Source organism: Heterocephalus glaber, unplaced genomic scaffold (assembly GCF_053883595.1).
Source record: "Heterocephalus glaber isolate CG9 unplaced genomic scaffold, H.glaber_assembly_v1.0 deba00001481, whole genome shotgun sequence".
NCBI classification, from domain to species: domain Eukaryota; kingdom Metazoa; phylum Chordata; class Mammalia; order Rodentia; family Bathyergidae; genus Heterocephalus; species Heterocephalus glaber.
In genome coordinates, this window is record NW_028258317.1 from 15,695,676 (window position 1) to 15,711,530 (window position 15,855).

General features: G+C 41.8%; 1 protein-coding gene and 1 pseudogene across 5 annotated transcripts in view; one reads left to right on the forward strand and one right to left on the reverse strand.

Moving 5' to 3' along the window:
- The window catches only part of Melk (maternal embryonic leucine zipper kinase), a 94,622-nt gene that overhangs the window by 55,414 nt on the left and 23,353 nt on the right, over positions 1–15,855 (reverse strand). For all 5 annotated transcript variants that reach the window (XM_087183689.1, XM_087183688.1, XM_087183690.1 and 2 more), the window contains 3 exons: positions 14,939–15,007; positions 12,414–12,506; positions 4,858–4,956 (listed from right to left, as the gene is read on the reverse strand). In XM_087183689.1, the coding sequence (XP_087039815.1) occupies positions 4,858–4,956; positions 12,414–12,506; positions 14,939–15,007 (261 nt within the window). The remainder of the gene's footprint in view (positions 1–4,857; positions 4,957–12,413; positions 12,507–14,938; positions 15,008–15,855) is intronic.
- On the forward strand, positions 2,222–3,391 carry LOC101699375 (interferon regulatory factor 1 pseudogene; annotated as a pseudogene).

A 15,855-nucleotide genomic window follows, 5' to 3' on the forward strand; every position in this document is an offset into this window, starting at 1 on the left:
TCGCTTCCAAGAATAATTTTGGAAGTACTCTTTCCCTCTTCATTTAATTAAAGAGTTTGAGGAGTATTGGTTTTAGATCTTCTCTGAAGTTCTTGTAGAACTCGGGTGCCAACAAATAGCACAGGGTAAACATTAGCATTCCAAAGAGTAATAGAGGCACAGAGAAGGATGGGAACATAGGGCCAGGGATTTAGCTCAGTGGTTCCACCACCTGCCCCGCAAGCACTAGGACCTGAGTTTGACCCCCAGTACCAAAAAAAGAAAGGAAGAAAGAAAGAAAGAAAGAAAGAACGAACGAACGAACAAGAAAAGAGAACAAGGCAAGACAAAACTCAGCAGGGCAAACATTAAATCCTATAGTTCCAGGTCTAGTAGCCCGGGCAAAAGGTGGCAAGATGCAAGCTCTAAAGGGCGTGGGCAGCCCTGCCTCTATCAGTTGCAGCTACCATAGCCTCTCTTTTGAGTAGGCTCCACTAACTGCCTACAACCTTCCTCAGCAGTCATTCCACACTGCTAGCTTTTCCACTTTCTTGGGTTTCCAGTGCACATTAAGCTTCATGCTCAAGCTTCACATACTGTCCTCTCAAATGCATACTACCTGGCCTCCCAGGCCTTCTGAAACTGGATGGAAGTCTCCCTGACCCCACCACTGTTGCATTCTATATGCCTGTAAAAAGAGCACCACATGGATAATGTCAAGGTCTGCTGCCATCTTGAGCAGTAACCAGGCCCCCTTGACTCATGGCCACAGCAGCCTCTGGGAGCCTAGACAGCTGAGGACTGTGAAACAAATTCCTAGCTAGCTCTTTTCAAGTAGAGTGTCCTTGGGCTCTCTTTTCAAAGCAAAATCTTTCACCCTTACAACTTTAGCTTGCAATGAGTGGGGTCTTCCTGGTTCCTGACGTGCCAACAAGGCATCTTTTCTACTGCCCTGATGCAAAGTATTTGGCTTATTTTTAATGCTAGTCTTTTCAGCAACCAAACTCTCCTCTACTAAAACTTTGCCGATTCTTCTTTTCTAGGGAAACAGAAAACTTTTCAAATGGCTTTTTTGCCACCTAAAAATAGCAAGCAGCATCCATGCTACAGCCTGAACACTGGGCTGTCTTGAAATTTCCTCTTCCAGATTAATTAAGTGTTCCACTCTTAATCTCAGTCTCCTACAAAATCACAGGAAATGAGTAAAATGTAGTCAAACTTTCTGTCACAGCATAACACTCATGGTCTGGAGTCCAGCTACCAATGGAGTCCCTATTTCCAAATGAAACCTCCTAAGCCTTGTCTTTAGTGTCTGCCTTTTTATCAGCATTCTGGTCTTCTAAACTCTGACCAGATCTCCCACTAAACTCAGCTTATAGCACCTAGAGCTGCTTTTCCAGCCAGCATCTCCAAATTTTTCCAAACTCCTCGTGTGAACCAGTTCCAAAGACTTATGAACCACACGGTCAGGTAGCATCACAATGATGATCTCAGGCTCATTACTAATATCTGTCTTAGTTACGTTCTTGTTGCTGAGACAAAATATCTAACACCCACAACCTAAAGGACAGGTTTATTTTGCTCATGTTTCAGAAATTTCAATCCTTGCATGGTCACCAGCATAGTGGAAGGGCCTAGGCAGAAGAAAGCTGTTCACATCATGGCTGCTCAGAAGCAAAAAGAGACTAGAGGAGCCAGAAAGATATTACCCCTCCAGGTCATGCCCCCAGCTACCTGCGTCCCCCAACCAAGCTCCAACTCCTAAAATAAAGTGAACTACAGTGTCCTCATGGTCCAATCCTCTTCCAAAACATGAGGCTCTTGGGGGACATCCAGATATAAACCACAACAGCTAGCGCGCACGTGCGCACACACACACACACGCACACACACACACACACACACACACACACGTTGTGCAATCATCATCAGTACCTAATTCCAGAATGTTTTCATCATCCCCAAAGAAATCTCAAACCCACTGGCAATCACTACCCACCCCCATGCAACCACTTGTCTCTAATATATATATGATTTTAACAAAGCTGGCTGCTCCGCACCGCGGCCGGGGCAGAGTGCGCCACTCCTTCGTCGAGGCAGGACGTGCGCCCCAGCCGGGCCAGACCGAGCCGAGCTGAGGTCAGCGGGAGTCGAGGCCAGCGGGAGTCGGGTCCAGCCGAGGCCGGCTGTGCCCCGCGCGCGGCCTCAGGATCCGGGCATCCTCTGCCCTCTGCCCGCCTCGCACGGCAGCCCCCGCCTCTCCAGGACTCTTGGGCACAGCCGGCGGGTCGCCCCTGTCGCAGAGCCAACATGCCCATCACTCGGATGCACATGAGACCCTGGCTAGAGATGCAGATTAATTCCAACCAAATCCCAGGGCTGATCTGGATTAATAAAGAGGAGATGATCTTCCAGATCCCGTGGAAGCATGCAGCCAAGCATGGCTGGGACATCAATAAGGATGCCTGTCTCTTCCGCAGCTGGGCCATTCATACAGGCCGATACAAAGCAGGGGAAAAGGAGCCAGATCCCAAGACGTGGAAGGCAAACTTTCGCTGTGCCATGAACTCCCTGCCAGACATTGAGGAGGTGAAGGGCCAGAGCAGGAACAAGGGCAGCTCAGCTGTTCGGGTGTACTGGATGCTCCCACCTCTCACTAAGAACCAGAGGAAAGAGAGAAAGTCCAAATCCAGCCGTGACACCAAGAGCAAGGCCAGGAGGAAGTCATGTGGGGATTCCAGCCCTGACGCATTCTCCGATGGACTCAGCAGCTGCACCCTGCCTGACGATCACAGCATCTACACAGCTCAGGCCTACCTGGGGCAGGACCTGGACGGGGAGTGGGCCCTTACTCCAGCGCTGTCGCCACGTGCCATCAGTAGCACTCTCCCAGACTGGCACCTGCCAGTGGAAATCATGCCAGACAGCACCAGTGACCTGTACAACTTCCAGGTGTCACCCATGCCTTCCACATCTGAAGCTGCAACAGACGAGGATGAGGAAGGGAAGATCCCAGAGGACATCATGAAGCTCTTGGAGCAGTCAGAGTGGCAGCCCACAAATGTGGATGGGAAGGGGTACCTGCTCAATGAACCTGGAGCTCAGCCTGCATCTGTCTATGGAGACTTCAGCTGCAAGGAGGAGCCAGAAACTGACAGCCCTGCGGGTGATATTGGGCTGAGCCTACACCGTGTCTTCACAGATCTGAGGAACATGGACCCCAGCTGGCTGGACAGCATGCTCACCCCAGTCAGGCTGCCCTCCATCCAGGCCATTCCTTGTGCACCGTAGCTGGGTCCTTGAGCCCCTCACTCCTCTAGACAAGCAGGACCTGGCATCATGGTGGTTGTGGTGCAGAGAAGCCGCCCCTGCAGCCCCTCAACATAGCAAATCATGACCCCTCTGCCAAGCAGGGATGGCATCTTCCCCTCATAGACCTGCAGGCCAGGGAATGGGCTTGTCCCATGGGGTGAAGCTGGCTTTGCCTCTTGGGAAGAGGGTGTTGGGGTTCTGAGATTGGTGACTCAGGTGGAGCCCTGGACAGGAGTTACCCTCTTGCTTTTCTCTCTCAGCTCAGCTACCTGAAGAGGGTCTCGCTGACACCAAGCTGCCCCAGGGGACAGACCAGTGACCTCAGGAGCACAGCACCCACCCCAGGGCTGGCTCTGCACTAAGAGACAATTGCACTAAGTGGATCTACTCCCAAAGAACCGCCTCCCTTCCCAGCCAAGCCCTGGGGACTGTTCCAAAGCCAGTGAAATGTGAAGGAAGAAGGGACCCCATGTGGCGGTGCCCCTCGGCCTCAGAGCAGCTCTGCCCTGCTCTTTGCCCGGGCTGAGGGGCTTGGATGAAACGTGGCCTTTCTCTTGTGGACCTTGCCACATTTCTTCCTCAAGGTGTACACTAACTTTCCCCAAGTTCTTGCACTTTGCATTTATTTATACAGTGCCTTGCCCTGTGCCCACCACCCCATCGGGCCCCGGCAGCCCTCAGCAGGCCCAGGGAGGGGTGTGTGAGCGCCAGGTGTGACAGAATCAGAAACGTCATCTAACCACTTGAGTCTCGTGTGGCCAAATAGAGACGTGTGTGTAAATACGTACATTTATCATTTTATAAAAAGTCAATTGTTAAAAACAAAAACAAAGCTTACTAGTACTCTAGTACTTTTTTTTTTTTTTTTTTTTTTTTTTGCGGTACCAAGGCTAGAACTCAGGACCTTGCACTTGTGAGGTAGGTGTGGTACCACTGAGCTAAATCCCAGGCACACAGCTTACCAGTACTCTTAACTATGATCTTATTATACCTTGAAGCCAAATTTTTACCCTCCTAAAAGAGTGAAGAATTCTTACATTATCATAGCTCAATAGGAAAATGTGATTTAACACAGTACCTTAGTAAGGTGTTATTTTTGGATACAAAAAAAAATTCCTACTTATAAAATATTACATGTTTACTTACCTAATTTGAGGGTCAACCTAAAATACAGAACATCTTGTTTGGTTTTGTTTTGTTAAGTTTTTTTTGGAAGGAGGGTACCAGGGATCAAACTCAGAACCTTGAGCTTGCTAGGCAGGTGCTATGCTGCTGAGCTACATCCCTGGCCCTTGTTAAGCTTTTTATTGAAGAAGTGTGATATAAAATTGCACCTAAAAGTGTACACCTTGATAAGTTTTCGAAACCTGAATATACAAGTATAACCAGCACCCAGATCAGGAAACAGAAGCTTTCCTCACCTCCTTCTTAGCCACTCCCAAATGATAGCTACTATCACACACAATTCTAACACCAAATTATTTTTTCCTGTTTTGTACTCTACTAAATGGAAGCATGCAGTATAGAAAACATTTACATTAAAGTTCCATGCCTTGCAATACTCACCATAATCTTCTTGTACAAAGCCATAACATTATCATCATCAAATGGTAGAAAGCCACACATAAGTACATATAAGAGTATGCCCATGCTCCACACATCTGCCTGAGGAGATTTAAAAAAAAATCATTTAAAAATTTAAAAACAAATTTCAAAACAGCAATAGAATAGAATCACAGAATCTTCACAAAGCTGAAACAGAGCTCAGAAAGCATCCTGTTCAACCACTGATTCTCTAGATAGACAAGGAACTTTAAGCCCAGAAAGTAGTTTGTCCAAAATCATTCTGTCAATGGCAGGTCACCCAGGAAGGCCCCGTGCCTTCCAGTTCAGTACACTCTCCTCTAGCTGCATGCTAAAACTTAATAGAAAATAATTTCCAGTTGGCTAGGCTGGATTGGGTATGATAAGGAAATGAAGCCAGGTCTCTGATTATAAAGACAATTCTACAGGGCCACCGAGGGTTTAGGTTGCATATGAGGATTATGTAAACAGGCATGGGGATGTCAAAACAAGTCTGAAAATTTCCTGATAATCTGCAAATGTGACTAAGCTGCGTTGTAAAATCCTCTCTATGTAGAGAAATCTTAATAAAATTCAATGATTGACTTTTCAGGCTAGAACCTAGCCTGCCAGCACAAATAACTCTACAAATCTCAAAATCCAGAAAGGAGTTTAACCTTTATATGAGATATCCATGTATCCCATGAGTCCTAAGCAGCAACTATTTATTCAAGTAGTATTTGGCCTTAGTCAATAACGGCATCACCATTATAAGTCATAGTTCTTGCCCTTATTTAATCCTTAGGAAAATTTTTAAAGCTTGTATTAGCAATTTTTTTGAAGGGAAAAGAAAAAGAAGGCAAACAGTTAACTTGGGCAGCATCACACATCTAGATATTACGTATACTAGATAACCCAGGTAATTCATTCCTGGCTACTAAAGCACATCAAGTTACTAGATCTCTACTATTATACCTCAGATGAACAATTCGCTTTTCAAGCTGACACTTGATTTTTGTTCCAAGCTGTAGGAGGTCAGAAATTAGCCATCCATCCCAGAGATATGTCAAATATTTAATCTATAAATTGAAGCACGATGGCATGGCACTCATGGCCAGGATGCTATGTTCAAAGTAGAGGGCATGGTGGCACAGCCCTGTAACGCAGCACATGGGAGTCTGAGGCAGGAGCACCACAAGCTCAAGACCAGCCTAGGTTACATAGTGAATTCATCCTGAACTACATAGCAAGACTCTGTCTCAAAAAACAAACAAATAAATTCAAAGTAGAGGCCACAGAGGGAAGTGAGCTAACATGGCCTTGTCAAATACCATAAGAGGTCAACAGAGAGATTATGCCTGTGTTAACTAAAAAATTAAGAAAATAAACTGGGCATGGTGACACACACCTGTAATCCCAGCATCCTGGGAGTTTGAGGCAGGAAGATTGCAAGGTCAAGCCCAGCCTGGGCAACTTAGCTACTTAGTGAGTCTTTGTCTTAAAATAAAAAATAACAGGACCGGAGATTTAGTTCAGTGGCACTGCGCCTGCCTCACAAGCGCAAAGTCTTGAGTTTGATCCCCAGCACCAAAATAAAAAAGTAAATAAATAACAAAGGGCTGGAGATGTAACTCAGTACAAAGGCCATGAGTTCAATCCCCAATATTGCGGGGGGGGGGGGGGAGATAAAGAAAATGACAGCAATATCCCCATAGGAATCTATCAAAGCCTACTTGAGAGAGGAAAGAAAAAAAAGTACTCTTCGGTTAACTCAAAGCACCTTCACTTTACTATTTCAAATTAAATATGAGAATAAATTAACCAACCAAAATCATAAGCCAAAGCAAATGCAAGTAAATCTATTAGCTACCAATTGCCAAATAAGACAAAAATAACTGGGGGAAGAGGGGTTTGAAACCATTTCCTGTGAGAAATTACTGAAGAAATCAGAGACATCATAGAACACGTCCTTTAAGCATGATCTGGACCATAAGCATCAGAATCACCTAAACTGTTTATTTTAAATGGAGGTTCTTAAAAGTTCTATCTTGAAAAATAAAGCCAAAATCTCTGAGGGAACAGCCCTCTGCCTTACATCTTTCAACAAGAGCCCAAGGGGATTCCTCGGTACACTGTCCTTAAAACACTGTCGTAGAAGGCTGGAAAACTAACATGATCAAGAAATAAGATTACACAGGAGAAAAGATACATTCAGACCAGCAGGACTTTCTCACCAGCCCTCTAGGGAACTTCTGAGGCACATGATTACCACTCCCAGGAGACCAGATGAACAATAAAAAGAGTCCTTCACTCAGTTCAAATATTGACCAGTAGTCACTAGCTGTGTGACCTTGCAAAGTACCTACTTTTTGAGCTTGAGTTTCTTCTTTACTTTATGAAATCAGGTAATAATATCCACTATTGCCCAAAGGATTTTTATGTCGCTTTAATGAAAATGATAAAAAGTATCTAGCATGTGAAACTCTTGTGCACTATTTATTGATCAGGCTATAATGTGGTGCAACCAGTATGAAAGACAGTGCAGAAGTTCCTCAGAAACAGAATTACCACATGATCCAGCAATTCCCCTTCTGGGAATATATACTTTATACAGCACTTGGTTATATATAAAATTGAAAGCAAGATCTCAAAGAGATGTTCATATATATCTATGTTCCTGGTAATATTATTCACAATACCCAAAAGGTGGAAGCAACCCAACTGTCCATCCAGGAATGAATTAACCAACAAAAAGGTATATATATATATGAATATTATTCAGCCTTAAAAAAGTAGAAAGAAAATTCTGAGACCTGCTAAAACCTGCATGAACCTTGAGGACATTTTGCTAAGTGAAATAAGCTAGTTACAAAAAGACAAATACTCTAAGATTCTATTTATATGAGATCTATAGAATAGTCAAATTCAGACAGCCAAGCATGATGGCACACAGCAATCCCAGCACTCGGAAGGCTGAGGCAGGAGAACTGCCATGAGTTTGAGGCCAGCCTGGGCTACATAGTGAGTTCAAGGTCAGCCTGAACTACATGGCGAGACCCTGTCTCAAAAAAACAAAAACAAACATTTCATAGACACAGAAAGTAGGATAACTGCCAGGAGAGTGGAATAGGTAAGAACAGAGAGTTACTGTTTAATGGGTATAGCTTCTGTTCTGCAAAATGACACTGTGGAGATTTGTTGCACAACCATGTAAATGTACTTAACACTACTGAAGTATACACTTAAAAAAGGCTAATATGGCAAATTTTATGTGTATTTTACTACAATTAAAGATAAAAAGTATCACCATGCACTAAATTAAGATCGAAATGGATTAAAGATTTAATTATTAAGACAAAAACACTAAATTTGCTGGAAGATAAGTTAGGTAGAACTCTTGAAGACATTGGTATAGGAAAAGATTTTATGAACAAAACCTCAGGGCCATGGGAACTTGCACAAAAAATCAACAACTGGGATCTTATCTTATTAAAAAGCTTCTGCACTGCAAGAGAAACCATCAACAGAGCTAAGAGACAACCTACAATGTGGGTAAAAATTTTTCGCAACTGTATCTCAGAAAAAGGACTACTATCTAGAATATATAAAGAATTGAAAAAAATCAGACCCCCCCCAAATTCAAAGACCCAATTCAAAAATAAGCATGTGAAATGAACAGACATTTCTCAGACAAAGAAGTAAAAGCAGCAAATAAATACATGAAAAAATGTTCAACATCACTGGTCATTCGAGAGATCCAGATGAAAACAACACTGAGATTCCACCTCAGCCCACAAAGAATGGCTATCAAGAAATCAACCAGTAACAAATGCTGGTGGGGGTGTGGAGAGAAAGGAACCCTTCTCCATTGCTGGTGGGAGTGCAGACTGGTGCAACCACTGTGGAAATCCGTATGGAGATACCTCAAAGAATTAGGCTTAGAGGTCCCATTCGACCCAGCTATCCCCCTGCTGGTATCTTCCCAAAAGAATTAAAAGAATCATACCACAGCGATATATGTGCACCCATGTTTATAGCGGCACAGTTTGTAATAGTGAAAGCTTGGAAACAGTCCAAGTGCCCATTAACTGGAAACTGGATAAAGAAGATGCGGTTTTTTTATAAAATGGAGTCCTACTCAGCCATAAAGAACGAGAAACTAGAGACATTTATAGCTAAATGGATGCATATTGAGGCCATCCTCTTAAGTGAAATAAAGAGGACACACATGTGTAAATACTGAATAGTTTCTCTAGTGTGAGAAACTGAAAGTGTAATTAAGGATACACACGGATGAAATGGCCTAATAACATAGTTCTCAGATTGTTTCCATAGCGTGTCATATGACTGTATCGAAATTTAAATTAGGGAGAAGCTTGGCTTATGTGGAGTCTGCTAGCTAACTGGAGTTTTTTCCAGACCACTATTTGTTCAGTGTTGGTTTTGGGGAGCTTTCTGAAACAAATCACATCCTCTGGTGTCTTGTTGGTGCTGGAGATGCTTTTTTAAGTTATATGAAAAAATGTTTAAGTGCTTTTCAGTTTTGTTTTGGTTGAGTTCTACTGTATTTGAATATTATTGTAGTTTTTTTCCCTTGTATTGCTCTTCTTTGAATGGTTTTAATTTTTGTATGTGTGTGTGCTTGATAATAGTTATATATAAAAAAAAGATAAAAAGTAGCTGGAAGCAGAGGTGCTTACTACAATCGAAGCACTCAGGAAGGCTGAGGCAAAAGGGTCATGAGTTTGAGCCCAGCCTGGACAACTGAGTAACTCAGCAAGACCCTGTCTCAAAATTAAAACCAAAAAAGCAGGGATGTAGCTCAGTGGTAGGGCTTCCTGAGTTCAATCTCCAGTACTAAAAAAAGTACCCTGGGTTTCTTCCCCATCACTACCAAAGGAAAAAAAAAGTGATAAAGTGTCTCGTATGGATTTAAGGACAAATTCTCAGTAAAAATATGTTCCTTTTCCTATGTTGAACTAAGACAGCCACAAAATTATTTCTATGGTATGTCTGCCAAAAATGCCTAAGATGAATTTAATCAGAGAAAGTATTAAACAAATTCAAATTCATAGACATTCTACAAAATAAAATTTGAAGTGTTAACACCAGATGTGGTAGTGGACACCTGAAATCCCAGCACTCAGGAGGTTGAAAAAGGAAAATAATGAATCTGAGGCTAACCTAGGCTACATAGTGAGTTCAAGGCCAGCCTAGACTACATAGTGAGACCATGTCTCCAAAATAAAAAACAAAAAAATGTTAGCCAAGCCCAGTAGTGCACACCTGTAATTCCAGCACTCGGGAGGCTAAGGTAAGAGGATGACAAGTTTGAGTCTCACCTGAGCAATCTAGCAAGACCTTGTCTCAAAATTTTTTTAAAACTAATTTTATTGGTACATTTTAGATATAATGATCACATTCATCATAAGGAATTTGTACCTGTACATATATATCTTGATTCTTTTTTCTCTAATCTTCTCCTCTCCCTTTAACTCCTCCACCCCTCCTTATTTACAAAAGCCTTGTTTTCATTTTTTTCCTTCTATTCATTTTATTCTTTTCCCTTCCTTCCTTTCTCCCTCTCTCGAAAAGGGCTGGACCCAAGCATGGTGGCACATATCTATAATCTCAGCACTTAGGAGGCTGAGGCAGGAGGGTTGCCAGAAGTTCAAGGCCAGCCTGGGCTACATAGTGAGTCCAAGGCCAACCTGAACTACATAGCAAGACCCTGTTTCAAAAAAAAGGAGGTAGCTCAATGCAAAGGCCCTAGGTTCAATTCCCAATTAGGGAATAAGGGGGTTTAAGGTCAAAGGAAATAAAGCCTGAAAAAGTCTTACAGATTAAAGAGAAGGGCTAAAGAAACTAGCCATGGTGGCATATGCCTCTAAGCCCACCACTTAGGAGGCTGAGGCAAGATCACTGCAAGTTTGAGGGCACCCTGGGCTACATCAGTTTAAGACCAGCATAAACTATATATCAAGACCTCATCTCAAAAAACCAAAATAAATAATTAGGACTAAAGAGACACTAACTAAATGCAATGATGATCATGAACTAGGGGAAAAATAAAGTTATAAAGGATATCATTGGTACAAGTAGCACCAATTGAATTCTGAACTGTGCATTAAATAAATTCTATCAATGTTAAATTCCCAGATTTTGATAACTAAAATATAGTTAGAAAACATCCTTGCTTTTAGGAAAAATATGCAAGTTGCCTACATATTTAGTGATAAAGGGATCTGATGTCTACAATTTACTTTCAAATAACCCCCCCAAAAAATGTACTTATATACATGTATATTCAGAGAAAGAATGATACAGCAAGAAGAGAAAAATGTAAACAATTGTGAATTTGCCGGGGATTTAGCTCAGTGGTTCCGCTGCCTGCCTCAAAAGTGCAAGGTCCCAAGTTCGATCCTGGTACCAAAAAAAAATTGTGAATCTTAATTTAAAAATACAGAAGCTCCTTATTCTGTTTTGAGACAGGGTCTTGTTACATAGTTCAGGCTGGGCTTAAACTCACTATGTATCCCAGGCTGGCCTCAAACTTGGGCAATCCTTCTGCCTCAGTCTCCCAAGTGCTGGAATTGCAGACATGTGCCACCACACCTGGCTTCCTCGTTCTATTTTTGTACTACACTTAAGTTTGAGACTATACCAAAATTAAGTCAGCAAAAAAAAATTAGTTCTCATCTTCTCATGTGACGAATTAAGTAACCTGATATTTCCCAAAGTTTCCCCCATATAACACCAGTTCCAAAAGATGTTTCACATGAAAAGTGGGTTCCGTACACAAATAAAATCAGGACTAGCTATACCTGTGATGTTTCCTTACCAAAGGATCATACCATACGAAAAACCAAGTTAAAAGATTTGGAGATGTCTTAAAATAAGAAAACTGTTCAACCCACCACTTCTTGAACTTTTGATAACTAGTCTCTTTTGTTTTGTTTTTACTTTATGATACTAGGGCTGGGGACTGAGCTCAGTGGTGCTGCTGCCTGCCTCGCAACCACAAGGTCCTGAGTTCAATCCCCAGTACCAAAAAAAAAAAATCATACTTTATGATACTAACTTCAACCACACTAATACTCCAGAGAATAGAAAGCCCAGACTAGCTTAAAGTAGTGAATGTAAAGAAGGCAAAGCCCAGGCCTGGGCTGCTACACAGACTGCTGGCCTCAAAGAGCTGCCTGTGGACAAAGGACAGGTTTTCTCTGTGCTAACTGACATCTCTAAAATTCTAAGCCCACAATCCAGGTTTCATACTCTACCCACTAGACTAATCAGTCCAAAGTATGGCACTGTTTACCACGAAAGAAAACACAGCAGAAATATATCCCTGTTTCAAATATGTATTATGTTATTATGTTTATTCCAAGTTATTCATTCCATCTGTTAGTTCATAAATCTCATTAGGTAAATAGACTAAATGCTTTGATTAACAAGATTATTTCTTCATTGCTATATCCCCAGTGCACAGTGCCTGACTCACTGCAGGTCATCAATAAATGTATGTTAATTATATACTAAGTTAATCAATAAATAATTACCTCTGATCCAAGATATGATTTGCCTTGTATTAACTCAGGCGCTGCATAAGCAAGACTTCCACAGCACGTCTGTAGATGGTAATCCTTATTACCCTGCCAATAAGATAAAAAGGAAACACTTATTAATTAGAGTCATTGAGAGTATCAAACATTTTTCATCCCACCTTCAACCCACCTCACTTCATGGCTTTGTCCCATAAAACACCTTCGAGAAGTTGGGTGATCAGGGCAATCCATTCTCCAGTCCCCCTTCTGCGTCTCTTAGATAGAAGCTATCTTTCCCTCAATAAATTTTTCCTACTCTTAAAAAAAAGGGGGGTGGGAGGCTGGGGGTTTAGCTCAGTGGTTCCTCCACCTGCCTTGAAAGTGCAAGATCCTGAGTTCAATCGCCAGTACCAAAAAAAAAGTATCAAATTTTGGTGCTAGGCACAGTGACACATGCCTGTAAGCCCACCATATAGAAGTCTGAGACAGGAGGATCACACGACTTTGAGGCCAGTCTGGATTACACAGTGAACTCAAGGCCAGCCTAAACTACACAGTAAGACCCTGTCTCAACAAATATACAACAGGTTCAAGGATTTAGCTCAGTGGCACTGCATCTGCCTCACAAGTGCAAGGTCCTGAGTTCGATCCCCAGTACAAAAAAAAATACAAAAATAGGAAAAAAGTATCAAAATTTGATAAACACTCTTTGAACACAAAGAAACGCTAGATGAAGAACTATACCAAATAATAAGAGACTTTTGCAGCCAACCCAATACTCTGCATAGATGCATGCATGTATGCACATGTAGTCTTCACTTTCCAGGATTTCCAATACTACAACGATACACAAAATCTTTTTCCTCTTGGCTCAATAACATCCAGCTCATACTCCCCTAGATATTCATTCGCATCACAATCAGTGTAGCATAATCCAAGCACCCATGTCTTCCTATCCTCAAGTACTCAAGAAAAAACGATTCTTTGCCAGTTCCTAGCTGTAATATCAAATCTTTACACAGAAGAGTTTCTTTCTTCTTAGAGGGAAGACTGCAACACAGTATATAGAACAGTACATGAAGAGTCTATTTTCTATACTCAGTTATAAGATGAATCACCATCCTTACTTCCAGATTTAGTAAAATGAGAAATTTGTTCATCCTCCTCTGTCCTCCCACAGAAACATCAAGGCTAAATGAAAATGAAGCTACTGCCCACCTCCTGGATAGAATCTTACAGCTAGCAAAGGACTTGTGAAACTGTGAGATTTCATTTACAACTGAAACATGCCCAGAAGTGAGATCTTCACAAAAGTTTGAGGCAATCATCTCCCAGGCTATCCCCACTTTGGTAAACAGTGACTGTGAGGGTGGCATCCACGGCAGCCATAAAAAAAGGCTAACGGGCCGGGGATTTAGCTCAGTGATGCTGCCGCCTGCCTCACAAGTGCAAGGTCCCAAGTTCGATCCATGGTACCCCAAAAAAAAAAAAAAAAAATTGAACTTGCCTTTGGGCCAGGGATTTAGCTCAGTGGTTCCGCCACCTGCCTCACAAGCATAAGGTCCCAAGTTCGATCCCCCATACCAAAAAAAAGGCTAACAGAATCTGACGTGAACATTCCCCACTGTTTTCTCTGGACACCATAACTTAAATTAGCTTATTTATTCGAAGTATGATCTTTATATGTTGGGGGTTAGGCACCTGCCTTCGGCATTTGCTTCCCGGACACAAGGCTCCACTGTTAATCTCTGAAAAGCCAACGAAGAATCAGACATTGAACCAAAGAGGCAAAATCTGCTTCCTTTTGCACCTAGATAATTCTGATTGGGGCAGGAAATATTCATGGGATTACAAAGTTTGAGACAAGTCTGCAGTTTCGACAGCTCATTTTAGAAACAGTACCATCATTAGAGAATTCAGGAGTTGGACATCAAAGGTAGCTACATAGGAGATCTACTATAGACAGGAGACGTGGGAAATTCAAAGTCATCTCAAACAGAAGTTATGATGGACAATACCAGTGCTTAACTATGGAATGCAAATTAGGGAAATACCTACCGGTATAAATTTACAGGTGCATATAGGCATTTTCCTTCTTCTTTTATAAGTAAAGAGGATTGTTTCCAAAAATGTAACTAATTCTTAGTTGCATAACTAAGAATAGATTGACACTAAATTCTCACCTCCTGTCTAAATGAACAAAAGCATCATCTAGTGGTAACATAGTCAAACTGCAATCACAGTGATCAATTTCACACCCAGACTAGGATGGCTTCCTTAGACATCAGCACCACAAATTCTCTCATAGCTCACCCATGGGATATTCAGCAGGACCAACCCCTAGACCTAGAACAGGAGGCTCTCAATCTTAGCTACACATTAGAATTATCTAAAGAACTTACTGACACCAAGGGTGAAATTTAACATTCTTCACAAAGGATGCAACATGCTCAATAAAGAGTAAGTGGAAGTCAGTGCAAGAAAACATACTAAGACATACACTTACAAAGAAATAAGTGCATTTTTATTTCTGCACTTACCTTAGGTTTTGCACAGAGCCCAAAGTCAATCAGCTTTACTTTATGATATTCATCAAATAAGAAATTCTCCTGAGAAAACAAAAAGTATTTTCTTAACTATATTTTGACTTTCTTATGACATATCACACCTCTAGCCACTTCTAAAAATGGGTTTAAAAAAAAATGTCAGGTGTTGTGGCACACGCCTGTAATCCCAGTGAAGGAGGATTGCCAGGAGTTTGAGGCTAGCCTGGGTTACATAGTGAGTTCAAGGTTAGTCTGAACTACATAGCAAGATCCTGCCTCAAAAAATAGAAATTTTAAAAATGGTTTAAGCTTATTTATACTAAAAACCATAGATATAACAGAGTAAAAATCACTAAAAACTAATAAGATGACAAGAAGTTTAGGGCCAGGAATTTAGCTCAGTGGCACTGTGCCTACCTCACAAGCGCAAGGTCCTGAGTTCGATCCCCAGTACCGAAAAAAAAAAAGAGAAAGACACCGGGCATAGTGGCACATGTCTATAATCCCAGCACTTGGAAGGCAAAGGCAAGAGGATCTCAAATTTGAAGTCAGCCTGGTCTGCATAGTGAGTTCAAGACAGCCTGGACTATACAGTGAGACGTTGTCCAAAAAACAACAAGAAAAAAAAATTTAATTAAAAATAAATAAAAAGAGAAAGAGCAAAAATGTTGTTAACTATACCACTTCTCATCAAGACATACTGGCATAAACCATTCCTCTTTGGTGCTTTCCAAACCAACTACCTATAAATACAATTTGTGGGCCGGGGATTTAGCTCAGTGGTTCTGCCGCCTGCCTTGCAAGTGCAAGGACCCGAGTTCGATCCCCGGTACCAAAAAAAAAAAGATTTCTTATAAATATAATTTGTGCCAAGGGAAAATTTAAACCTAAAATGTGAACTCAAAATGAAG